General features: G+C 36.6%; 3 protein-coding genes across 5 annotated transcripts in view; 1 reads left to right on the top strand and 2 right to left on the bottom strand.

The window, feature by feature from the left end:
• The first annotated feature begins 1696 nt into the window (after window positions 1-1696).
• LOC132117206 (serine/threonine-protein kinase Chk1-like) lies at window positions 1697-5924 on the top strand. 2 transcript variants are annotated; one of them, XM_059526329.1, is made up of 13 exons: window positions 1697-1875; window positions 2098-2170; window positions 2246-2469; window positions 2612-2676; window positions 2785-2854; window positions 3759-3947; window positions 4033-4137; window positions 4337-4432; window positions 4519-4600; window positions 4681-4846; window positions 5057-5188; window positions 5304-5405; window positions 5575-5924. In XM_059526329.1, the coding sequence occupies exons 2-13, from the start codon at window positions 2106-2108 to the stop codon at window positions 5665-5667; spliced, it is 1389 nt and encodes a 462-aa protein (XP_059382312.1). In that variant the 5' UTR covers window positions 1697-1875; window positions 2098-2105; the 3' UTR covers window positions 5668-5924. The 2 variants fall into 2 exon arrangements, with proteins under 2 accessions (XP_059382312.1, XP_059382313.1); XM_059526330.1 differs by having other exon boundaries at window positions 4522-4600.
• Window positions 5925-6053: 129 nt separating this feature from the next.
• On the bottom strand, window positions 6054-11647 carry LOC132116578 (V-set and immunoglobulin domain-containing protein 10-like 2). Its single transcript, XM_059525452.1, has 12 exons — window positions 11578-11647; window positions 10929-11282; window positions 10258-10536; window positions 9868-10143; window positions 8918-9175; window positions 8574-8834; window positions 8208-8498; window positions 7740-8048; window positions 7091-7213; window positions 6968-6992; window positions 6780-6886; window positions 6054-6702 (listed from the first exon to the last, which is right to left on the bottom strand). Exons 1-12 carry the CDS (start codon window positions 11645-11647, stop codon window positions 6602-6604), a joined length of 2454 nt encoding a protein of 817 aa, XP_059381435.1. The 3' UTR covers window positions 6054-6601.
• Window positions 11648-13075: 1428 nt separating this feature from the next.
• LOC132117207 (nectin-1-like) overlaps window positions 13076-24994 on the bottom strand; it is a 29065-nt gene continuing 17146 nt past the window's right edge. Inside the window, exons 2-8 of one of the 2 annotated variants that reach the window (XM_059526332.1) lie at window positions 24560-24931; window positions 23221-23520; window positions 22331-22448; window positions 21620-21771; window positions 15719-15869; window positions 14708-14774; window positions 13076-14244 (exon numbers count right to left, since the gene is read on the bottom strand). In XM_059526332.1, coding sequence (XP_059382315.1) covers window positions 14011-14244; window positions 14708-14774; window positions 15719-15869; window positions 21620-21771; window positions 22331-22448; window positions 23221-23520; window positions 24560-24931 — 1394 coding nt within the window. In that variant the 3' untranslated portion in view covers window positions 13076-14010. Of the gene's footprint in view, window positions 14245-14707; window positions 14775-15718; window positions 15870-18167; window positions 20064-21619; window positions 21772-22330; window positions 22449-23220; window positions 23521-24559; window positions 24932-24994 lie in introns of those variants that run through there. The other variant, XM_059526331.1, reaches the window with a different exon arrangement.

Below are 24994 nucleotides of genomic sequence, written 5' to 3' on the forward strand. Positions count from 1 at the left end.
AGTTCACTTCTTTCAAAAATGGCCACATTGTGTTGGCTGAAATCTTACCTTTTTGATGACCTCATCTTGCTTTTCATCTCTCTCTTCAGTCATTAGCTGCTCCAGGATGCTCATATCCAGAGCCATCTCTTCCTGCCGATCTCGTGCCAGCCTTCATTTTCAGCTGAAGCAAAAGGTCCAGCTGTTTACGTCATTTCTCCTGGTCTTGGAGCTTCTGTCTGTGTTCTCTCTCTGCCTCCATATGAAGCATCTCCTTGTGCTCTCTCTAAAGAGCATAGCATTCACACAAGTGAGTGAGTGCCGCACCTTCAGAGCTTTACTGTATTTTTTAATGCAGCAAGTCAATTTAGGCATCACAACATTAAAACGTATGGTTTGTAAAAATTTGTTGAGATTTGCTAAAGATTATATTTAACATTGGTATACTTTTTTTATTTAAACATTTTTTAAAAAAAATTAAATTTTGTTTTTAAGTATTATTTTTAACAAGATAATTGTTTAATATTTACATTATTTATATTATTTTAAAATGTGTTTATGTTATTTTTTATTAATTTATTTATATTTAATAATATAAGTGTATTTTAAATAATGTATACCGTATATAAACTTATATTATTAAATATAAATATATATTTTTAGTATGTAAATATTATCTATAATTTATAAAATAATTGTATAATATTTACATTTTATTTCTATTATTTTAAAATATTAGTTAGAATATTGAAATTATATTTTTTTATAAAAAAATAATAAGAAATGTATATTAAATAGTGTTTATATATATATACATACATACATACATATATATATAAGGTAGTTTAAATTTAATAATAAGGGAAATGAGCATGCCTGAACTGATACAGTTCAATAACCGATGGCCAATGGTTAATGGCCAATAAAAAAAGAAAGATTAACTTTACGTTAAAGAAAGAAAGAAAGAAAGAAAGAAAGAAAGAAAGAAAGAAAGAAATTGGGTCAGAAATTTTGGTATACTACTACTACTACTACTAATACTACTATTGTTACTACTACTACTACTACTAACTTTAGCTAGCTTTAGAAATAACCCTCCAACTGCACAGTTGTGTTTACGGAACTGACCTGATGTTGCCATAACAACGACAGCTCCTGTTATGTGATAATAACGATGGTGATTAAGACAACTAGTAATTATGCTTGACAATGTTTAAATGCTTTAAAATTAAATGTCGTATCACAAAAAGTGCAATAATCTTATGACTGTGAATTTATTTCACTTGATAGACCATGACATGCGAGCTTTTACTTTGTATAGTTTTCAAGCGTTTCAAGCTGTACAAAATAAAAGCCCGACTTTAGACCTAATGTGACTTTTTATTATTGCTTGTACGACAAGTAAATAATAAAAACCCAAACAATCAAACATTTACACATCTAACCCTAACCAATATTCTTTACAACCTATAAAAAAAGCACAACAACATATAAAATAACATATCTAGCTCACATTCATATTTAGTATATATATCTGCTATGACATTTCATTTGTTTATGGTTTTGTTGGTTTTCGTTACTGAGCAACTTTACAATACAATTCAAACAAAACAAACACGAAAAGGATAACATGAAATTCTCCAGTTAATACGAAACATTTCCCCTCATTTGTAAAGTCGCTGCTGATTTAAGCTTTTATTTTAAAGTTTCTCTTCTCCAAGCGTTTCCGGTGATGTCACGTCTTCAGAACGCGCCAAAGTTTGGACGGACTCGCTTATATAAATACGAACATATCTGTCTAGACACTTAACGGGTGTGTTTAAATATACCAACAGAATAAATAAACAACCTACATCAAATGAGACAGCTTCAACACTGATATTAGTGACACGAAAGGTATGTTTATTTGATTTGGAGATTGGACAGTCCAAGGCTATCGGGTTTGACGTTTCACTATAACCTAAGTAACGTTACCTAGTTTTATTTAGCATGTCAGTTACTCAAAACTAATATATTCTGTGCAAGTGTTTTAGACTTTGTATGCTCTTTTTTTATCCCCAAGTAACGTTACTGTTTCTTGCTACTAGTTTTCAAGGATGTTCTGACTTGTGTCCACAGATCCGATCATGGCTGTGCCTTTTGTTAAAGACTGGGATGTGGTGCAGACCCTTGGAGAAGGGGCCTACGGAGAGTAAGTGTCCTTTTTATTAGTCTCATCCTGATTCGTTAGTCTCAAAATATATTAATCTTCTTCAAATTATTGTAGGGTGCGACTGCTGGTCAACAAGAAGACAGAAGAGGCAGTGGCGGTTAAAGTTGTGGACATGGCAAAAGCCAAGGATTGTGTAGAGAATGTGAAGAAGGAGGTTTGCATATGCAAGATGCTTTCACACCCAAACATCGTCCGTTTCTTTGGGCACAGGAGTGAGGGGACGACACAGTACATCTTCCTGGAGTACTGTAGTGGAGGAGAGCTCTTTGACCGAATTGGTGAGCTAAACATAGATTAGGAGATCTTATTTTTATTAGCTTCTTTGTAAAGTATAATGTAGATCTGGTGGGGTCTAAATATTTGTGGCGAGCAAATATGAAAGATTCTACTCAAAATGTAATTTGTTTCCAATTCTGACAGAGCCAGACGTAGGGATGCCAGAAAAGGACGCGCACAGGTTTTTTCAGCAGCTAATAGCTGGTGTGGTAAGTGTCAGCTTTCAGATGATTTTTCTTTGAGTCTGGTGTGTTTGTGAATGGTTTTCACTCCATAGCCACCTTTGTTGTAAAACTAGATTTCTCTCTTGCTGACAGGAATATCTTCACAGTGTTGGGATTACACATCGTGACATAAAGCCTGAGAATATTCTTCTTGATGATAAAGGTACATCTGAATGGTCTTGTGTTAAATGTCATTATTAAACCGATTCTGACTTCTGATTGGTCAATGCAGTGTTCCAGCCAACAGTGACAGTTGAGACACATTTATGACACCCATAAAATTGTATTCTGTTATTATTAATATCTAAGGAGATATGTCTTCTTTGGTCACTGCTGGGGAAAATGTGAAAAAATAAAATAATATAGAAAATAAATTAATAAAACATAAATAATCCTAGTGAAAAATCAATTAAAATGTATTTGGAAAACATTTATTTCATGCTATGTATATTACAAATACATAGACATATTTATGTATTTAAAAATACCCTGCAATTGTACTTTTGGTATACTAAAGTGTTATACTTATAGTCTGTTAAACTGGAACAACTCATTTTGTGTGCAATGCACTTTAATTTTGTGGAAGTACTGAGGTCCAGCTAAAGCTATACTAAAGTATATTTGACTGCTAAAGTGGAACTATTGCAAGTATACTTTAGGTACACTTTAAATGTCTTGCATTCAAAGACAAATATTATCAAAGATTGTTGAATCCTCATCAATAGTGTGATTCAAACACATTTTAGGCTTAATATGAAGAAATGTGCATTGTGCAAAAGTGGTACTCCAAATAAAGTTTAATTAAAATCTTTATATCAGTAAGTCGTTATGTCCGTATATATGGTTATAGATTTTAATTATATGCTTAACATGAAATATATTTTAAATATATAACTTTTTTACTAGGGAATAAAAATACGATAAAACAAATTTTGTGAATAAAAAAATAATTAAAATAATTAAAAAGATATACATTTAACAGTACAGTACTATAGTAAGCAGAAAACCTAAATAATGAACTGTAACAGAATTTAAATATATATATATATATTTATATTGTTTCTCAGATAATCTGAAGATCTCTGATTTTGGACTGGCCACCATGTTCCGCCATCGTGGCCGGGAGCGGGCACTGAACCGTCTGTGTGGCACTCTGCCCTATGTTGCCCCCGAGCTGATGTCACGCTCAGCATTCCATGCACAACCTGCGGACACTTGGGCTTGTGGCATCGTGCTCACTGCAATGTTAGCTGGAGGTAAGGCATCAGTATTCTGGGTGTGTCAGTCAGAGACTGCATCTTTGTTGAGATTTCAGTTGTTGGGAGCTGCATTTTTCCATAGAGTTACCATGGGACCAACCGAGTGAAAACTGTCAGGAGTATTTGGATTGGCTAGAGAAGAAAATCTACCTCACACCCTGGAAGAAAATCGATGCTGTACCACTGAGTAAGTTTCTTAAGAGTTATTTAATGCAGTATATTTCAGTATTTAATTTGAGTTTTCTTTCAGTGTTAATTTAGACCAGACCTGTGGACTCTTTTGACTTGGACCAGGAAGAAGCCACTCAGAACACCTGCACAGATGCACAGAAACATGTTTAAAAACGTGTGTGATTCTGAACTCTTTGTTTTCTTTTCTTTGTCAGGTCTGCTATCTAAGATATTACTGCATAATCCAGAGGACAGGATCACCATTCCTGAAATTAAGAAGCACAGATGGTTTAGCAGAAGTTTCAAATCAGGTACTGCTTTCAAAGATCAGCTCATTAATTATGTTTGTCTTTCAAGAATGTTTCTGATTCTTTGGGATGTGAATGTTTGACCACAGCAGTAAAACGACAGAGTGACACACCAGTATCCAAAATGCATAGGGCTGATTCTGAGCTCTCACAGCTGAGAAGAAAAAACAGGTCAGTATGACAAATACATAAGACAGCTGACTTGATAGTTCAGTACAAATACAGTAACGTTTCTTTTTGTGTTTCTGCAGTGATGACAGAGCACAGATCTCCAGCTCTCAGCCTGAGCCGCAGGGATTGTGGGAGGAGAAGGGGGTTACGGTGCACACTGATGTCAGTGTCAGCTTTTCACAGCCTACCTGTCTTGACCACATGCTGCTGGGCAGCCAACTGCTTGGCACACCAGGAGCCAGCCAGGTAACCTGTTCTATAAAATGAATATTATTGATAGTATGTTGATTTATTGTCTTATTTATGTCCGTTATTTCTGTAAACAATTGCTCTTATTCCATAGCACTGGCTTGATTTAACTAATAGGTCAGATGACATTTTTTTTTACCTTACCATTATGTATTTAATAAATGATGGATTTTTGTTAAATATTTGTGCATTTATTTATTTTTACAGAGCCCGTGGCAGCGGTTGGTGAGAAGGATGACTAGGTTCTTTACTACGGTAAAGGCAGAACCGTCTTGCATTGCTCTCCGTGATGCCTGTATTGCTATGGGTCACACATGGAAACAGAGCTGCACCAATCAGGTGACCAATTAAAACAACAAGTTGTACCATTTAAAGCATTTTAAATCTTTAGCGCTGAATCTTGAACCGTATTAATGCACTGATCTCATCTCCTTTTCGCTCTTTTGATTCATAGGCGACAGTGTCTACAATGGATCACCGCAACAGTAAGCTGATCTTCATAGTGCACTTCCTGGAAATGGAGGAACGCATTTTAGTAGATTTCCGATTGTCAAAGGTGAAAACAACCCCATTTATTAATTGCTTAATGCTTCTAAATTAACTGTTAAAACTAATAAAAACTAATATCAAGAATAGTTTTTTTTTTATATTATTGAGTTGATTTATGAATATTACTGATTTGATTGATATCAATGTCTTCTCAAAACTATTCTTTTGTGTTCCAGGGGGATGGTTTGGAATTTAAGAAGATATTCCTGAAACTAAAACAGAAGCTGTCTGACATTATTAGTAACCAAAAGGTTTTGCCTTTGAATTGATGCGTGTCCACATTTTTACATGCAAATCTGCTTTCACACGTGTACAAAGGTACACAAAGTTGTTTTATGATCGTGGAACGTGTTCAGATTTATATGTTTGTAGTTGTAGATGTATCTGTATCTGAAGGAATGAGGAGAAGCTCTCAAGTTAAGTTTATCTGTTCATTCGTGTTCCGTTAATATAAAGATAAGGTTTAATCTCTGCCCCTTGACAAGATGTGAGATTCTGAACGTGTAAATAAATCTGTCATTAATAATGCTGTTTGGCTTCGTAAGCTGTTTAAATTAGAAAAAGGAAGTGTAAAAATCTTAGAGCATGTAACGTGACCATAGTGCAACTTGCTTTGGACAGTTCACTGTCTAGAGAATCAAATTAACATCCAGTTGTGTTCAGCATTCATTTTATTAAACAATGAAAGGTCAAAAACATTGAGAGTCTTTTGCTTATAAAGACCATTTGTTCAAAAATATCAATCAGTTTTACCTAAATGACTGGTTCATCTCAACCCATGTTATTTAGAAGCAGCTGAATTCAGTTTAGGTCATTATAAATGGACACATGGAAGGTGAATGCCAAGGTGCTTAAGTAATGTGTGTATTGATGTAAAAAGATTGCTAAAATGTACTTTGTATTACCTCACAAGAATATTTAATTGTAGCAAAAATGATAACAATCCTGCTGTTGATAAAAAATGTTCTAGTATTTTAGTTATACCAAACTAATGAATTAGCTGATCTAAAGCTGTTATCTAAATGGGAGGTGCTTGCTAGTGAACACTTAAATTGATATTTGTAAAATGTTACATTCAACACAATCCCCCCCCCCCTTCTTTGTTGACTTCTACTGATGATGGAAAAAGTTTCTGATCTCCAAAAGTGTTATCATCCTGTAGTAAATGTATGGTAATCAACATGATTGTGATCAGCTTTGTCTTTAGCTTGAGGCCATGACAGTAATAGTTACGTTGACTGGCTCCTCGCCTGGGGGAAGGTTTGTGGGTGTTGCGGTCGGCCTTGGCAGTGCCATTGGTGCCGCTGCAAGAAAAAGTATTTTATTTTCATAAAAGTTGGAATGAAAAAGTATTTTCTCAATTGCCAATGGCATGAGGTACCTGGACTAGCTGATTGGCTTGGTTGTCCTTCACCTCTCTCCCCCTCCGCTGTTCCACTACCCTCATCCTCAGGAAAGTTAATGTTCTCTCTAGACTGGCTGTTCTGCCTGAAAAGCACAAATAATATTTAAGTAGTAAAGTAATAATAATAAAAAAAATACCTGTAAAAATATCAAGTGTAAACATACCTTCCAAATATCAAGTCATGAAGCCCTGTAAAGTGTGACAGTGGTATTAACATGGAACCATGCTACAGAGTTATTAACCAATCTATATTTGATTTCTTGAAACATTAAAGATGCGTAACTCACGTGGGTTATTGTTGCGGTTCCGTACCACATAGATGAAGAGCAGTACAGTGATCAATGTGGCTATGATCATGCCCCCGATGGCTGCCCCAATCACAGCCGGGTAGGCATTGAAGGGAGGGTCGGCTGGAAGACAGTATATCTATTTCAGCTTCACAAAATCAGTATCACAATTGCATAGTTTACCATGACAATTGGACGTCGTAAGAGCTTATTACATAATATTATACAATTGTATATTACTGTTTTTTGAGAAAAAGCTTAAACACTTGGGGTAATTAGTTGTTTTTTGGTCATTAGCATATAAGATTATACGCACTTTAGCACAGAATAAGATGAGTAGAAAAGTAACCTCAAGAAAGATCAAAGGGCAAGTTAACAGGCAGATCATGTAAGAAGAAAAGAACACAAGAAGGGAGATGTGGGTATGGAAGTGGTCGATTGTGCTTTTCACCTGAATGGACAACAAAACAAAAAACAACAGCTTTAGATTTACAGTGAGAACTGTAAGAACAATAAAAACACTCCAATCCTAAAACCTTTTTTAACAGCATCAAATTATACCCTGTCTTCTTTGGGTATTTTAATGTAATTGATTGTTATCCATGTTTAGATATGCCCTGATATTCGGTGGTTTTGTATGTGTTCTCACCTGGGTTCTTTATCTCCGAGGGGTTTCCAATGGTGCGGTGGTTGATGGCAGTAACACGAAATGCATAGGCTCCATTGGGATCCAGATTGTTGATTTGGTAGTGTCGGGAATCATGGTCTAGATCTGCCAGTTTTTGCCAGGGAAGGTCACTGTTTCTTTTCTTCACAGGTTCAGGGAGCCTCTGGCGCTCGATGAAAAACCCGGTGAGGTTACCCTCAGTCTGGAGCTTCCACTCTAGGTCAACATCAGTCCTTTGACGACTGTTGTAAATGATCTTAATGATGCTTATATTTGGGGGCATTGGGTACCCTGAAAATTTAAATGGTAAATCATTTATACGTAAAACCAGTTATAATCAAAGAGTGAGCTACTGGAGTTGAGAAAGATAGCATGCATCCTTGTGCCAATCTACCTTGTACAGTAAAGTGTAATGTAGTGTGTCAGTCTAATGTATAAAAGCTTGCTTACTCTTCACCATCAGCATAATGGGGATCTCTGCCCCACCAACAGCATTGGTAGCTGAACACCAGTAATCGCCACTGTCTGTGTTGCTGTCGGTTTCGCGCACTGTTAAGTTTGTCCAGGCAGCAGCTTGCTCCAGTACGTACTTCTTAGGAATCTCATTCACATGCTGCTTTAGGTTGTTGAACCAGGTGATCTCTGTGACAGGGTAGTTTCTACTCAAGACACAGGTGAGTTGGGCATCATTACCCTCATAGACGGTCATCATACTCCGCTGGGTCACTAGGACTGGTGCCTCTAAAGACAGTAAGAAAGGACCGTTTTTTAATGATTGTTTTACAGACGCATAAATAATGATAGACCCTTTCTTACCTAGTTTTAAAACACACTGTTTGGTCTCCTTAGCCAGTGGATGTTTTGCATGGCATACAAAAGCCTTGCCACTGTAGGTAGCACTTGACCGCAAAACCAGGATGTTTGCGTTCTCCTCAGATGTGCCTTGCATGTCCCCTGAGCTGGAGGCCCACCACACCAGTGCTCGAGGAAACCCACCTTCCCAGGAGCAAGACAGCATTAGGTACTCATTGTTTCGCGTTGCATATGCAGAACACTTTGGTTCACCGTAGGGCATCCCTGGGATAAAGGGAATGTAGATACTATTTACTGACATTTTGTTGATCTTAAAGTGAACAAGGTGCACTTGGTTTTACACTTACAAGTTCTGACACTGCAGCTTTTGATTTCATTAGATGCGACGTGGGAGCCTTGACAGATGAAAATGGAGTTGTTTGCAGTCTCCCGACCTTTCTGAATCTTGGTGATGTTTGCTAGTCCCTCACTCTCTTCTCCAAACACATATGGGGTCCATCTCAAAGAGGCTGCAGGGATACCGCCCTCCCAGGTACACTGGAGCGCCAGGTCAGTGTGATTGTTTACTGGTAGGATCAAGCAAGTCGGAGCGCCATCTGGAGGATCTGTGGGAACAAAACGATTGTGTAACACAGTGCAGTGAAATGGATCTTAGGTGATTTGGGCCAATTTAGGAAACTGATAGAAGCAGAGAAGTGTTCCTGAAATTGAGCCAAACGAAGAGGTCGGATAAGGTGTCTATTTTTATCTACACGGTGGTAACAGCTAGTCGACTTCTAGAACGTTCATGAGCAATGCATTGATATCTGTTGAAAACATCACCTAAGATCTGCTTGATCATTCATGCTATAACTGAGCCAAATTTATCATATCATGAGAAGGTGTTGCTGTGTTAGTATACAGTGTCAGTGGGGTTGTTAGTACCCCAGTAAGTCAAGAATAGATGTACATTCAAGGCATGAAGGGGAGATTGAGGTGTTATGACAAAACAATACAAGGCCTCCTGACCTTTCTTGACTTGTCATAGCACAGAAACAATCACACCAGCTGTATACCTTCAGCTCTCAGAACTGTCCTTCACTTCCTCCAGATGCACGTCCACAATCGGCCCCTCTGAAAGTCTGACACCTTTGTTTACGTAACTGTCTGTAACTTTGTGTGAGTGTGTTTGTGTGTAGGAAAAGGTGTAAGAGGAAGCAAATGCAAGAAATTTCAGAAGGAAACTTGAGGAAGCTATAGAAGGGCAAGTTGAAAGGTGGCCACCAGAATCCAGGCAGGGGTTTGTGGGAGCACTCACAGTAGACGGTGAGGGTGATGGTTTTCCTGGAGCGAGTGTTGAGGTAAGTGTTCTGAGCAAGGCATGCATAGTGGCCTGTGTGCATGCGGAGGATCCTGTTGATGGTGTACTGGGGACCCGCATACACCTGAGAGTTGTTGTAGAACCAGACGTACTGACTTGGGGGATTAGAAGAAGCTTGACACAAGAGAGAAACCGTCTCTCTTTCCAGGGCAGAATAACCCCGCTCCGTCACTGAGTAAGGGGAGACATTGATCTGAGGCTGGTCTGGACCAACTGGGAAAGAGCCAGATATATTTACATAGGATATCCTCTTAAAATTGCACAACAAAACAATATGATGCATCAAATTTTGCTGAATATTTCAAAGGCTATTTAGGAGTCTCTTACAAATGGTGTCAAGCCAGACTCGATCACTGCGCTGCTGGTTGACCTGGTTGCTGGCAATACACCTGTACCATCCAGTGTGATTTCGGTTGACATCAGTGACATTTAATTGGTTGTCGTCATAGATCTCGGCTACAGTGGTGAGCTGGCTTTCCCGGCTCTCCTGTTCCCATATGTAATTAATCGGCCCTGTGCCATTCTCCAGGCCACAGCGCATGACCACTGATGTTCCCTCCACTGGCGAAGAGTCACTCATCACAATGTAAGGTTTGGTCACTGGCACTGTTTAAGTAATTACAAAATGGAGCCTTGTTACTGATAAACCATGAGAGAGTGGTTGTAATATATGTTAACTTTACTAGCACAACCTAAACAATAAAAAATTAATGTTGGTTCAGTTGAACCTTTTCTCGGAAATAACCTTTACATTTATTCATTTAACAGATGGTAACATCAAACATTTCATGCCAATAGAATTATAACTTATACTTATCTAGATATACTCAACTAGCAATACAACAATAGTTTTGAGGCATATGCTAGTTAAGAAGAACATATGCTGCTAATTTAGGGTTTCTGCACCACCCTAAATGTCAGGGGCAACCTAAATGAATCTTGAACTTTGTCAGCCATTGTTCAGATCAGTATTTAGACATCACTTGATTACCACTGACCTAAAACACGCAGAAATACATAGTAGTAATACAGCTTGGCTCCTTCAAGTGTATCATACAGTGCCTGGCAGGTATACACTCCTTCTGCAGCCAGAGGAAGCTTCTCAATGGACAGAGATGCGCTGTTGCTGATTACTGTCAGATTACCCAAGTCACTGGCTAGTTTTTGTATTTTAGGACCCTTTCCAAAGTTGTACACAATGGCACGGATGGTGTCTGTGCCTGGTTTGGTAAAGCCCCAGATGTAGACATCGGGCAAAGTAGGGCCACACTCCAAGATCACTCCTCGTCCCACAACGCCATTGGTCTTGGTCTCACTGTATACCACCTGCCCCGGGTCCAAGATCTCTACGCCTGGAAAAGCACACATACATTTTTGAAGGTGGCAGTGCTCCAAGTTATTATTAGCATTGATTAAATTACAAAGGGTACATCATGAGTGAATTTCTTTTCACGTGCATTTTGACTATGAGAATATAATTTTCCTCATGTTGGTATACTAACACTAAAAAAAAAAAAATCCACAAGTCAGAGACTTGACAAGCAAACAAATACTTCCAATCAAGTGGAACAGTTAACAAATATATGACAGGAATAATTAGTTGACAGCACTGAAAAGAATATAAAAAATGGTTGTTGATATTCTTACCTTGGAGGTAGAGGGGTAGAGATAAAACAATCAGGCAGATATAAGGCACCCCTAAAACCCTGTGGACCATGGTACCATGACTCTCATATCAAATGCCTTGACCAAGATGTCAAAAAAGCACAGTTACGGTCTCCAAAATAATAAAGAGCAAGAGAGAAATATCCAATAAATATTATGCAACCTCTCTGAGCTTATGATTACTGCCAAAGTCCACAAGCTCAATGAGAGAAAGAGGCAGCGAGAAAGAGTCTTTCTAAACTGATTTCACTTTAATAATTCACAGACCTCCCCCTCCATGTACAAGAACACAGTGGACTGAAGTAGAAAGGTTTAGGATGACACGATGATAGCTGTGTCTCATATATTATTGAAGGTGGCGGGATGGATGGCCGTTCTTGCATTCCATCACCCACATTAAGAAAGAAAAACCTCTGTACATGTTGAGTTTCAAAACAATTATTCTCTTATATAAATAACAAAAACGTTGGTAATAATAAATAACAGTGGTGCCTCAATAATGGTCTTATAGCATTAATGAATTCAGTAAGACATATTTTTCATCAGTCTGGACATAAACCATCCATGCAATCAATGTCTAACTACCAAAATGTTTTAAAGCAGAGACTGCATACAAAGGTAAGATGTGGCTAATTTGCAATTAAAAAAATTTTAAATATGGATTTCAAGGTTAGTTAGCCAGGTTCATCACAGCCCGAGGAGATGCACTCCCAGCTCTTCTCTGAGCTCATCCCTCTTTCGGTTTGAGGTCAGAATTATTTTAGTGTGTGTGATTGTGTGTGTGTTTCCATCCACGACAGCTCAGCCAAGCAGAGGAAACAGAGTGCTCCCTACATTCATTCATGAGTTTCTCATGTTACGCTTCCATGTAAAGTTTATAAACACACCAAGAAAAACAGTTACGAACGCAAGGGTGCACACCCATATACTGTACACAGATGCCAATAAAAATTATATGATAGATATGACATGACCATTGTGTATGCATACACATAATATTTTTGTTGAAGGTTTGTGAACACTTGTTTGAAAGTTAATGAATTAGATTGATTTAACCTATAGCTGGTTTGATATGTTGTTGCAATGACATTCAGAAGTGTTCAATACTTCTTTGTGGTTGATTTTGGTCTGAACACAAGAGGTTTACAGCTGCTTCACTGCTCACACACACGTTATGTGATTAGCGCAAATCAGTTCTGTAACCAGACAAACCTGCTGTGATCTGTCATGTTATGCTCACGCCAGATGGTATACAATATGTCACGTATATTAAATGCAATTTATAAATAGGTTTAATCAGATTACTATTTCATTATAAATCTTGTGTAATCATCACAATTACTTCCTTATAACATTTTGCATTGCATTGCATCATTATATCCTGCTAAAATGCAATATTTTTTTTAATTTTATTATATTTTATTTTACTTATTAGTAATATTCAGACATCCTAAACCTAAAAATAGTATTGAAGCCGATGTTTATTTATGTATTTATTAGTAGAAAAGAGAAACAAAATAATCACAAGTGTTTAAAATATTCAAATATTGCATAACTCGTAGCTTATTTAATACCATATGGTCACTGTAACAACACGCAAATACTTATAATGTAATCCATCACAATTTTGCACACTTTAACATGCTCTATACACTATATAAATACTCCTTATGTAGTTATTAGAGTTGCAGTGCATGAAAGAACTTTGTACCATTGTGCATGAATGCCACAAAGCATAATGTAAACAATAATAAAGGAAAAATGACCAAAGAGATTCACAGTTCTACAGAAATACTTCCTGGAATTTGCTGGAGTGCATGTAAAAAAAACCTCTCACATACATATATACATATACAGAATATACAATTTTAAGATGCAAAGGAATATGAATAATTGCGAAAGCAGAAAAAAGACCCATTTTAATACAACACAATTAAATATGGTAGTAATATTGTTTAACAATCATACATATAATTATTTTAATCGATTTTTCAGGAATATATATTTTTTAATGCTACCATGTTATTGTTGCAAGTTCAGCAAAAAATACCTGTTTAGAAATTAAACAAATTCACTGGAAAATCCTGAAACAATGCATTGATGCATAACTACAGAATACAATAAACAATATGGGCCTACCTGTTATAAATGGAGTGTATGGACCACCGACCTACTTTAAAACAGATTTATACATTTATAAATGTATTCATCCTGAATCTACTCTGCTGTAATTATTTGCAGATTCATTCTAAGCAATATTAATACAAAAATATGAAAATATGCATGCAAATCCAATTATGCTTAGAGAATAACAGTTTTTAAAAAGATCTATTTAGAAAGAACACAGTAAAAAAAGTACACGATGACCAGAGCAACTGAAGAAAGACAAGAAAGAGAAGGAGGTTGCAAATGTATTTACACATACTGCTCTTTGGGGAAGGTGTATGAGGAGACGGGGCCGGGGGGTGTGGGGTATGTGAATATGGCGTTCTGGTTACCGTGCTGAGTGTAGGGGCTTTGGGGCAGGAAAGTCAGAGGAGGCTGAATGGGAGGAGAGTTTTGCTCCAGATAGTCCTCTTTGTTACACGCCAAACGGTAACTCACATAGTCTGCCGTGTTTGGGAGCTCATCGTAGAACCTCCCGGGGCTCTGTGGGAACAAAGATACAAGGTCAGACAGAGAGAATGAAGAAGGAGAGAATGAGTGCAGTGCATATTTAATGAGTGCGCTCTGGCACACGGCTGACACTGTCACCCTGGTATTACGAATGCTGGTGCGTAATATCAAGTTTGGACCTTTTTTCCAATTCAGAATACATAGATGTTTCAAAAGTAGTAAAGTTCAAGGAAGTTATACCAAGTTATTGCTAAAACATACTCTGTGATAAACTATTAGGGAGAAAGTATCAGCATGTTCGTTCTCTTCTCCAGTAGGAGGCACTCTCTGCTCACTGTATCTTTGAGGCCAGAGGCAATGCAGGTTTATCATTAAAGCCTCAGTTCCTCTATTCAGGTCGGTAGCCAGACCATGGTGCATTAGTGCATCTTTTCATCTGGTAAAAATGCCAGAGCCCTCACTGGTGTTTCTGTGGCTTTACTGAGTGCTCTCTTACCTGGAAGTCATCAGCTGCCTTCTTTTTAGACGAGGCAGGCTTTTTGTGGGCAGGAGAAGAACCATCTCTGCAACAATAGAGAGGCAGAGATAGAGGGTCTTAACTTCAACAATGACATAAAAGAACTACAGGCTAGTTTCATTTTCTCTTTTTTTGTCCCAGAAATTTTACTGAAGCCACACCATATCATTAAAAAAGAAAAAAGAAAAAGAAAAATGAACCTATGAGGTTAGTTCTAACTAATATAGTTACATAATTTTAGCTTTGGCATAATTGTTTTTCCAATAATGTAAAATACTACAATGTGAATGTTAAAAGTCATTAACAATATTACTTGGATATACATATATTATAACATTATATTTAATATGTTTAGAATATTTAATACATCTTTGTATTATATTATTATATGTATTTATTATTAAATTTTTACGTGTATAATACTAATAATGTAAAACAACAATAATATAATAATTACTTTATATTAAATATAAATATTAGTTGTATAACATATATTTAGCAAAATAAATTAAAAAATGAGTAATACATAGACTATTTACTGTATATATACTATATATATATATATATATATATATATATATATATATATACACTATATATATATACGTTTTGTAATATTCTAATACATATATTATGCATAAGCACATAAAAATATGTATTTATTAAAATAAATACAAAATATATATATCTAAATATTAAATGTTGATATATATATATATATATATACAGACTTTTTTATATTATAAAACATTGTCATATATAAGCAGATACATATTTTTTAAATATTAGTTGAAATATATATTTTGACATTAATATGATTAATAATATAAAATAAAAATGAAATTCAAAAAAATGTATAATTTAGTTAGGACAGTAAGTGAGGTAAGAAAATAGACACTTGTAGACACTTTAGTCGATGAGGCCTCAATAATGAAATCTCAGAATTTGATAGACCCTTGCAAATAGCATTTTAATGAGTTGAATACTTACGAGTCATTGTCTGACCCTGCATGTTTGTGCTGCTGCTGTTGTTTGTTGACCAAATATATTGTGCCAGCTATACTGAGGATGATGCCCAGTGCAATCACCCATCCAAGGACACCCATCACCCTCTCTGCAGCGCTCAGTGGCTGGGGTTTCTCTGCAGGAAAAATACATGTTGGGCATATCCTTGCTAATACCACCATATACACTATACAACACATCAAGTCATTGACTCAGTACTACTTACGTATTCAAACCTGACATGCCTCTGAAACATGTTTCCGCTCTAACATTAACGAGAATAGCTCTATTGTATGGCCCCAGTCCTATTGTTTTGTGTTGATGAGAAAAAAAAAAAATCCCCAACACATCCGGATCTCATGCTCTGCTTTTGTTCAAACTACAACAACACCATACCAACGAATGGGGCTGCCATGGAAGGGATTCATGGGAGCTTTCCCTTAGGTCACTGTGTACATAAAACAACAATGATGTAAAATGCCAGCTAGTGAAAAAGAGGATTTGTGATGTGGTGCTGTAATGGCTGTAAAAGGGATGTTAATGGCATAATGTGTGCACTCGAAACAGACAATACCCAACCTCAAATAAGTGACTGACACCACAAAGTATGTCCTGATCAGACTGAATTGCTCTGCTTGGAAAAAATGTGCTTATTGAATTGATTTATACATTTTTATTTACGTCAGCAGAGAATTCACAAGACTTATTCACACGTGTGATTTCACAATAAAAACACTGTATATCTGAATATGTTGTTCTTGGCAGCATCATTAAGTTTAACTCATAAAGGACACAATAGCACATCAAGAGTTTCCTGAATAAATTAAGCAATGTTAACAAATTTATATTAGTGAACCAACAGGACAAAAATCTTTATTGTGAAAATGACCTCTTTGCTTCTTTCTAGAAATTTATAAATTAAAAAAACACTCATAAATCTTTCCAATTAGCACAAAACACAATGTATTAGACATTTTACAGCATATCATATAGAAGAACTGGGGTGCGTTCTCCGAAACTACCTTAACGCTACGTCATTCTTAAGTTGTACCTTAAGAAGTACCTTATCGTTAATACGTGGTTTCCGAAGCCTTGTTAGTTAAGTATACCTTCTGTGAGTCATGCGTTCGTAAGGTTGGTCTGGAGCGCTCTTAGCTATACCTTATCACTGCTGACGGTTCATACCGCTAGTGGCCACCACTACGCAAAAAGATTTTTTAAATCGCAGTTTAATTACACATAGAAAATTTTATATGAACATTTAATATAAAATCTGATTTAGTATTAAAATTAAATTTTTACTTTACTTTAAAATTATACACATAAAATACTTAAGTTGTTATAGCCTACACCCAGTGTATGGAAGTGTTTTCATTAATAAAGTTTCGGTACACTAATGGTTGTTCGCTTTTTTAATTACTATCCTAAGGCACATCAGCTGGCGAACCATTTGACAGAAAAGGCTTAGGAGTCTATATAAAGAAAGATGTGTTTACACAAACTTTATAGCTATGGCAGCGCTGGCAAAATCGTGACATTTTTTACGGATCACGTCCCACTGTCTCAATGGGCAGGAATCAGACGCTGCCAATCTCATGGCTATGCTTTCCCAGAGTTATTTTTTTTTTGTTGGAGACCGTTGTGCGGAAACTACCGAATAATACACCTTTGTGGTGTTCCACCTCATCCAGCAGTATAGACATTTCACCAGCAGTGAAGCTGGGCGATCTCTTTTTGCGGACTTTTTTCCCCGACATAGTGAATGTCGGTATGTCTCTCATGTTTGCGCTTTTATTGAGGAAATCATCCAATTACACAAATGAGCAATTTACGCCAATAATGTGATACGGCTGGTGGATAATCAACATTCGTTGTGGAGCCCATTAACACACTTATGGCCGTGAGGGTTTGGGATTGTACACTTGCTAAATTATAAACACATACTCATATTTATTTCTGCATGTACTTATTTCAATAAGCACCGATAAATGCAGTTTGTACTATTTCTAAAACGCTTCTTTATAAAGAACATTGTTTTCTCAATACTTTACCTATAGCGCTGTGAAGGAAAGAGCGCACAATCGATCATCGAGGCGTCGATATCAACTTATTCAGCACCTCCACCATGGACAGCAACTGCTAAGGTCGAACTTAAGAAGGTTTACCTTAAGCAACATCCTAAGGTATAGTTCGGAGAACACACGTAGGAAAGGTATACCTATAGTTAAGGTGTACCTTTTGAGTATTCGTAGCGCGCTAAGAGACAACGTTATCGGAGAACACACCCCAGTACATTAGCTGAACACCACTTGCAAAAGACCAATGTAACATTCAACCAGTTTGTTCCTTGGTATCCTAAAAATTTTATAATTTAGCATTTTAAAGCACATATATATAGTACAATGTTTTAATAACAGCTTCAAATATCAAACAAAAACTTGTATTGTAGATTGCAGCCACTGAGACATGCATTGAAACACTGACTCTTAAAAGCTACAGCCATATTTTAAATGGTGTGATTGTTTATATATACACATTTATATTCTTTATAGGTGGTATTTTACTACTGCAGTGCACTTCTGTTGTACTGCATTATGGAACCTGTGATTACAGCAGCCTGGAATTCACTTTTCTGTTTCAATAAACAAAAAACACAATATGTGACAAAACAAGGCAAAGTTTCCATGAATCATGCACAAAATTACATACACAGTGTAAGATGTTCATAATTTATAGGTTATAGTGAAGTTTCATCTGCTCTTAAGTCAACACTATCCCGAAGCGAAACTTCTTTCTCAATACAACAGAACTGTCAAGACATGTATTCTCTTCCAAACAAATACCTAGTTTGTTAGAGATAACTTTGTTGCAAAACCTGGTGAGGCAGCATCCTAAACGTAATGGAAAATAACTGATTTCCCACGTAAATTGCTCTGTACTAAGGAATGCAAATCACATTTCAATGGAAGTTAGCATGTTGCTAGGGGAACAGCACAAACACTCCACACAGAACACAACGCACAACTGATTTCAATACAGTTTCAAGTTAGCATGTTGCTAAGCTAATAACACACTAACAAAACCTTGTGATTTAATATCCTAAACAACATTGAAAGTGACCAATTTGCGAAGCCAACATAGGAAGAAACCTTGTGTGTCACATAAATAGTGATTTTATTGTAGTAACTACGTTTTTTTTTTTTTTTTGGTGTATTGATTACTTTTTGTATCATTTTTAGCCTACTACAAATACCATGGTTAAACTATGGTTAGTATAGTAAAAACATGGTTAATTTTCGTAAGGGGTAAGGAAGAACACAAATCGCTATCAATTTCAATAGAGTTTGAAGTTAGCCTGTTGCTAAGCTCACAGACAATAAGCATATACATACACAAATATTTGGTAAAATAATTAATTACATTCAAATATGTACATCGCTATTTTTAAATATAAGAAATATAACTTAAAATTGCATAATAACACTAATATTTATCTCATTCTATGTGAGAGATTGTAATGCTGATTTAGAATTTGGCTGAAACGAGGGATTTCAAGAGGCAGCATAATTATGCAAATATCTATGCATAATTACGTTGGCTGCTGTAAACCGCTTGCTAGGTTTTGAAACAAGAGTAATTTTATCAGGCAAAGTCAACAACATGACCAATCATTGGTCCATCTCCAAACATCTAGCATCCGTTTGGATTTTCATGTCAATAATGTCCTCTGGTGAATCACATCCATTGTCAGTTTGGATCCCAAAGCCTGCTTTAAAAGGAAGGAGATGACAATGAACGCGAAGTTGCTGAGAAGCTCAACGTCTTGAGTCCTACACATACCACTCTTCTTTAGAGATGACAGAGCCATCCATCTGAGGAATCATGTCCACTGAGACCTCCACCTCAGATCCGTAATCATAAATGTAAGTCTGCTCACTATGTCCGCATCTCTCATGGTCCTCGATCAGTCCCATGTGGTAGGCCTTCATCCTGCTGTCACTGCAGTCGTGGAACTCCCCAACACTTCTTCCTAAGATACTGCAGCCTCTGTAAAGTTCCAGCTTCTTCTCTTCATCTGAGTCTTCGGAGAAGGGCAGACTGTGAGGTAATGAGGGGTGTGACGGCACGCTGCCAGCCTTGCTGTAACCATTTCCAAGGATTTGCTTCTTGGTACTGTAATCTCCTTTAAACATGCATCTCCGGCGATATAAAAACACTACCAGGAGCGTAATGGCGGCCATCAGCACTGTGCCACAAACAACAGCTCCACCAATGATGGCAAAAGCTTGCTGTGGCTCCTGAGAAACATTGTGTGGGTTGCTAGGGAATTCTGGGTAAGGAAAGAGATCACCTCAATTACCAAATGGAGAATGAAGTTGTTAAAGACCTTGTGCGCAGTTTTCTTTCCTGTGCTGGCGCATTTCCTTTTGAAACAGGAAGTTGGGTCATATCAAGGGGCTTGTATCTTTACTTTATATAAGACATAGGCTGTTAGACAACCATTCAAAAGTTTGGGGTTTTGAAAAAAACAAAATCTCTTGTGCTCACCAAGGCTTCATTTATTTGCTTAAAATACAGTAAAAACAGTAATATTGTGAAATATTACATTTAAATTTAAAATAACTTTTCTATTTGAATATATTGTAAAATCTAATTTATTCTTATGATGACAAACCTGAATTTTCAGCAGCCACTACTCCAGTCATCAATGTCACAGGATCCTTCAGAAATCTTTCTAATATGAACATAAAAGATGATATTTTGAAGATTGCTGGTAATCAAACTGTTGGTGGTTGCCATTGACTTCCATAGTAGAAAAAAAATATTATGGAAGTCAATGGCAACCACCAACTGTTTGATTACCAGCAATCTTCAAAATATCATCTTTTATGTTCAACAGAAGAAAGCAACTCATACAGGTTTGGAACAACATGAGGGTGAGTAAATGACGACCGAATTTATTTTAGGGTGAATTATCCCTTTAGGAAACAATTATTGAAATGCTGAAAATGGTTGTGTTGCTTAATATTTTTGACAAATTGTGACACTTTTTTCAGTGGAAAGCATTATTTGAAATAGAAATGTTTGCAACATTACACAAGTCTTTACTGTAACTTGTGATCAATTTAATCTTGATGAATAAAAGTATTAATTTCTTTTAAAATAAACCAAACAAAATTAAATAAAAACTCACAGAGCCCAAACCTTTGAATGGCAAATGTACTAAAAGCTAAAAAAAATTATAAACTTATATGAGTATACTAGCACAATGGACAATGACTTAAAGCCACAGAGCTTTTAGTCACTGTCAGATAATTTTGATTTCACAAGGTCTTTAAGAAAGCAACATGGGGAGAAAGAGGAAGTTGAAATAGGGAAGGCTTTTCATTTCTTTGTATTTCTTCACCATGGAATCAAATCCCAGGTGCCATCACAACGCTATAGAGATTGAACTATGCAGCAGACCAGAACCACACATACATGTACACACAAGTAAATGTAAGCATGCAGTTTCTAAAGACCACACCTTATGCTCGCAGCATGCAAAGAGAAAAATATGACTCAAGAGATCCTCACAGACAAAGGTTCAGCCAGGAGCCACATGCAGATAACTTGCAGCAACATGCCAAGTTCTACCCCAGCAAGCAAGTTAATCAAAGCAAACACCTGAGGGCTGAAGAAAAAATACAGACAGGAGACAAGCATCCACATTTCAGGCAGTTAGCGTCTACATTGCTTATTGAAAAAATGATGGCATGATCATGTTTCAGAGGCAGTCCAGAGTAAATTTAGTGCAAAAGACAAAAAAATTAACATGCAAATCCATATGCACCGAAGCAGTTAAGCCACATGCTTTCAGTCGAGTGGGAAGTTTAAACAACACACCTGTGACAATGACCTCAACGGATGCAGAGCCTGTCCCAATGCTGTTGCTGGCGTCACAGACATATGTGCCTGCGATGTCATAGGTTACAGGACCTTTAAAGATCAGCACATCATCACGAAGCTCTGCTGTACTCGGCATAGTTCCATTCAAGCTGGAGAGAGAAAGGCTCATTAGGTCATGCACAACAAATCACTTAAGGTCAAACTGAAAGATCTGTAACTGAGTTTAACTGAGTTTAAACGTTTTCAATATGATAGATGTATGTTCTGGAATTAATATTGAAATGTGAAATTACATTTGTATCAGACTCAAATTTTTCATGGAAAATAATTTTGGCTTGATCCTCAATAACTGTGTTTCTAGTAATTCACTTACAATGGAAGCCTATGGGCCGATAGGTAAATGTTACAAAAACACATGTATAGCCTGAAAAAATAGCCATTAGACTTGAAGAATCAAGATATGCAGATCTGACAAAAATATGGTATGCCAATAATTTGCCCCATGGACATTAATTTTAAGTGCATTGCAAACAGAGCTGAAATTAATTTCTGTGGTAATCAACACATTATGTTTTTGTTAATATATAGTAGAGTTAATATATAATATTCAGTAATTTAAGCTAAGGTACATTTTGAGATAATCATCCATTTCAAAGTATTTTAACTGAGCATAAATAAATGTGTGCAGAATTGACTAAAATGACATACTATCTCCACTGAAACAATGAGATGGGTGGGTTGGCATCAGCCAAGCAGGTGAGCTGAACGTTTTCTCGGTTCAAATACCAGTTCCCATCGAAGCCTTCTATTATCACCTCGGGTTCATCTGTAAACGAGGAGAAAAGGGAGCACAAATTTATCCCATAACTTTTAATTGTTTTATTTCCTTCAATCGACATTTAATACAATTGACTTTAACAATAATGAATATTTAGAATAAAATGATTTTAATAGATAACCCATGATAATATATTTTAAAATACATGTTTAAATGTTAAACTGCTATTACTATTAAGCTAAACATTATAGTATATGTACTGTTTTAATAAGTGAAATATGAATCATAAAATAATCAATCAAATAATTAAAAAAACAAATACAATTTGTAGTGACTTGTAATTAATTAAAAATATGCCGATTCAAACGTGGGGGGTTAGTAAGACTTCTCTTTCAAAAATATTGTGAAATATTATTGCAACTGGAAGTTTTCTATTTAAATACATTATAAAATATAACTGATTTCTGTGATGACAAAACTGAATTTTCAGCAGCCAATTCAGTCTCTAATGTCACATGATCCTTCAGAAATCATTCTAATATGCTGATTTGATGCTCAGAATTTTTTTTTCTTATTATCAATGTTGAAATCAGTTGTGCTGCCTAATATTTGTATGGAACCCGAGATACTTTTTTTCTTTTATTTATGAACAGAAAGTTAAAAAGATCAGCATTTATTTGAAATAGAATTTATTTGGAACAATGTTAATGTCTTTTCTGTCACTTTTGATTAATTTAATGCATCCCTGCTGAATAAGTATTATTTTTTTAATCTTACTGACCCCAAACGTTTGAACAGTAGTGTATAGCTGGTTTCTTACACTGAATGTTGAGCGTTACACTGTCAGTGTATTGTTCATCTTTATATGTGGAGACACAGGTGAGCAGCTGTTGGTGTATTTCTCGACTGGGAACCACCAAATAATCACTGCGCACTGTGACGGTCCCATCAGGGTTGCGTATCTCTTGGGTGTTAGATTCTCCATCTAAATCAGTTTCCCATGTGATCACACTGGGTGGCTTCCCATTGGCAGAAACACATGTGGCAACAGTCATCTTCAGATCTTTGGTTCCCGCCACTATGGAGGGTGTGGAAAGACTCATCTGGATCATAGGGCGAGCTGCAGGACAAATACATAGGCTTAGAACACTGGGATATTTCATGCACTGCAGACCATCACTGGATTACTGTAATATTCTGTGCCACGCTATGTTTTGTAAGCTTTTCAGCTTATTGGTGTTTTTTTTTCATTAAGAACCGCAAAGCGGTATATAATAACCAGTTTTCATGGAAAACATTTTGAAAAGACAAAGGCTTCTCAACTTGGAAAATTATGCAATATATGCAGAAAATCATCTTCTGTGAAATCAAAAGTTTTAGTAATTTTATAACCAAAAAATAAATCTCACCACAGCGGCTAACCATAAGCACTCCAACAGTAAATGCTTTTATGCTGCTCAGGTACTGAAAATAATCTGATGATGGTGAGTTTTCCAATTAATCACTAAAGCTAAATAACCAAGGCTTTAATGGTTTTATGTAAGATTTCTCTTAAACTGTCCAAATCTGAATCTTGTGAGAACTTACAAGAACCTGTTAAAGGAATAGTTTACCCAGAAATGAAAATTGCCCTATATTTTGCTAACCCTTTAGGCCGTCCAAGATGTAAATGGGTTTGTTTCTTCATCAGAACAGATTTGGAGAAATTGGAGCAATACATCCTGCTCACCAATGGATCATTTGCAGTGAATGGGTGCCATCAGAATGAGAGTCCAATCAGCTGATAAAACATGACAATATCACAAGTAATTCACACATCTCCAATTATTAATTGATTGAATGTGGATTATTGTGATGCTTCATCAACTGTTCTGATGGCACCCATTCACCGCAGAGGATCCAATGATGCTAATAATGCTGAAATTCTCTTTTCGTCTGTTCTAATGAAGAAACAAACATCCTGACTGACCTTAGAATGAGTACATTTTCAGCACATTTTCATTTTTGGGTGAACTATACCTTTAAATGTTTAATCGACCACTGAAATGAAAGTTGTTCAGCTCTTAAATCTCATCTGAAGTCATATTTTTAAATGCATTGTTCGTGGTATTGGTGGTCAGTTTTACAGTTGGTATTAGGAGAACAGCAGCATTACATACCATAAACAGTGAGATTAACCATGCTCTCCCTGTTGCCAGCTGGGAAGGTTGTGTACTCGCAGATGTAGGTGGATTCATCCGACAGTTTTAGTTTGTTGAAGACTATAGTGGTGTCCTCCAGGGAAGGCGTGCGCTGGCGGATGGCAGGGTTCTTGAAGCGTACACGCTCTCTGAAGGGGCTCAGTACTGACACCCCCAGGGCTGGATTGGCGATGGCAACATTCTGCTTAGTGCCATTGACCAGCTTCTGCCAGGTGACCTGTGAGATTTTAACAGGTGGGTTGCTGTTGACAAACTGACAGCGTAGCTCTACCTGTGAGCCCACAAATCCTGACTTACTGCTGTCCATCTGGACCATCTGACCGTGAACACCTGGAAATAAAAAGATGAACAGTTAAACAACAAACAACAGAACTATTTTTTTCTCCATATTTG

Source organism: Carassius carassius, chromosome 36, assembly GCF_963082965.1.
Source record: "Carassius carassius chromosome 36, fCarCar2.1, whole genome shotgun sequence".
NCBI classification, from domain to species: Eukaryota; Metazoa; Chordata; class Actinopteri; order Cypriniformes; family Cyprinidae; genus Carassius; species Carassius carassius.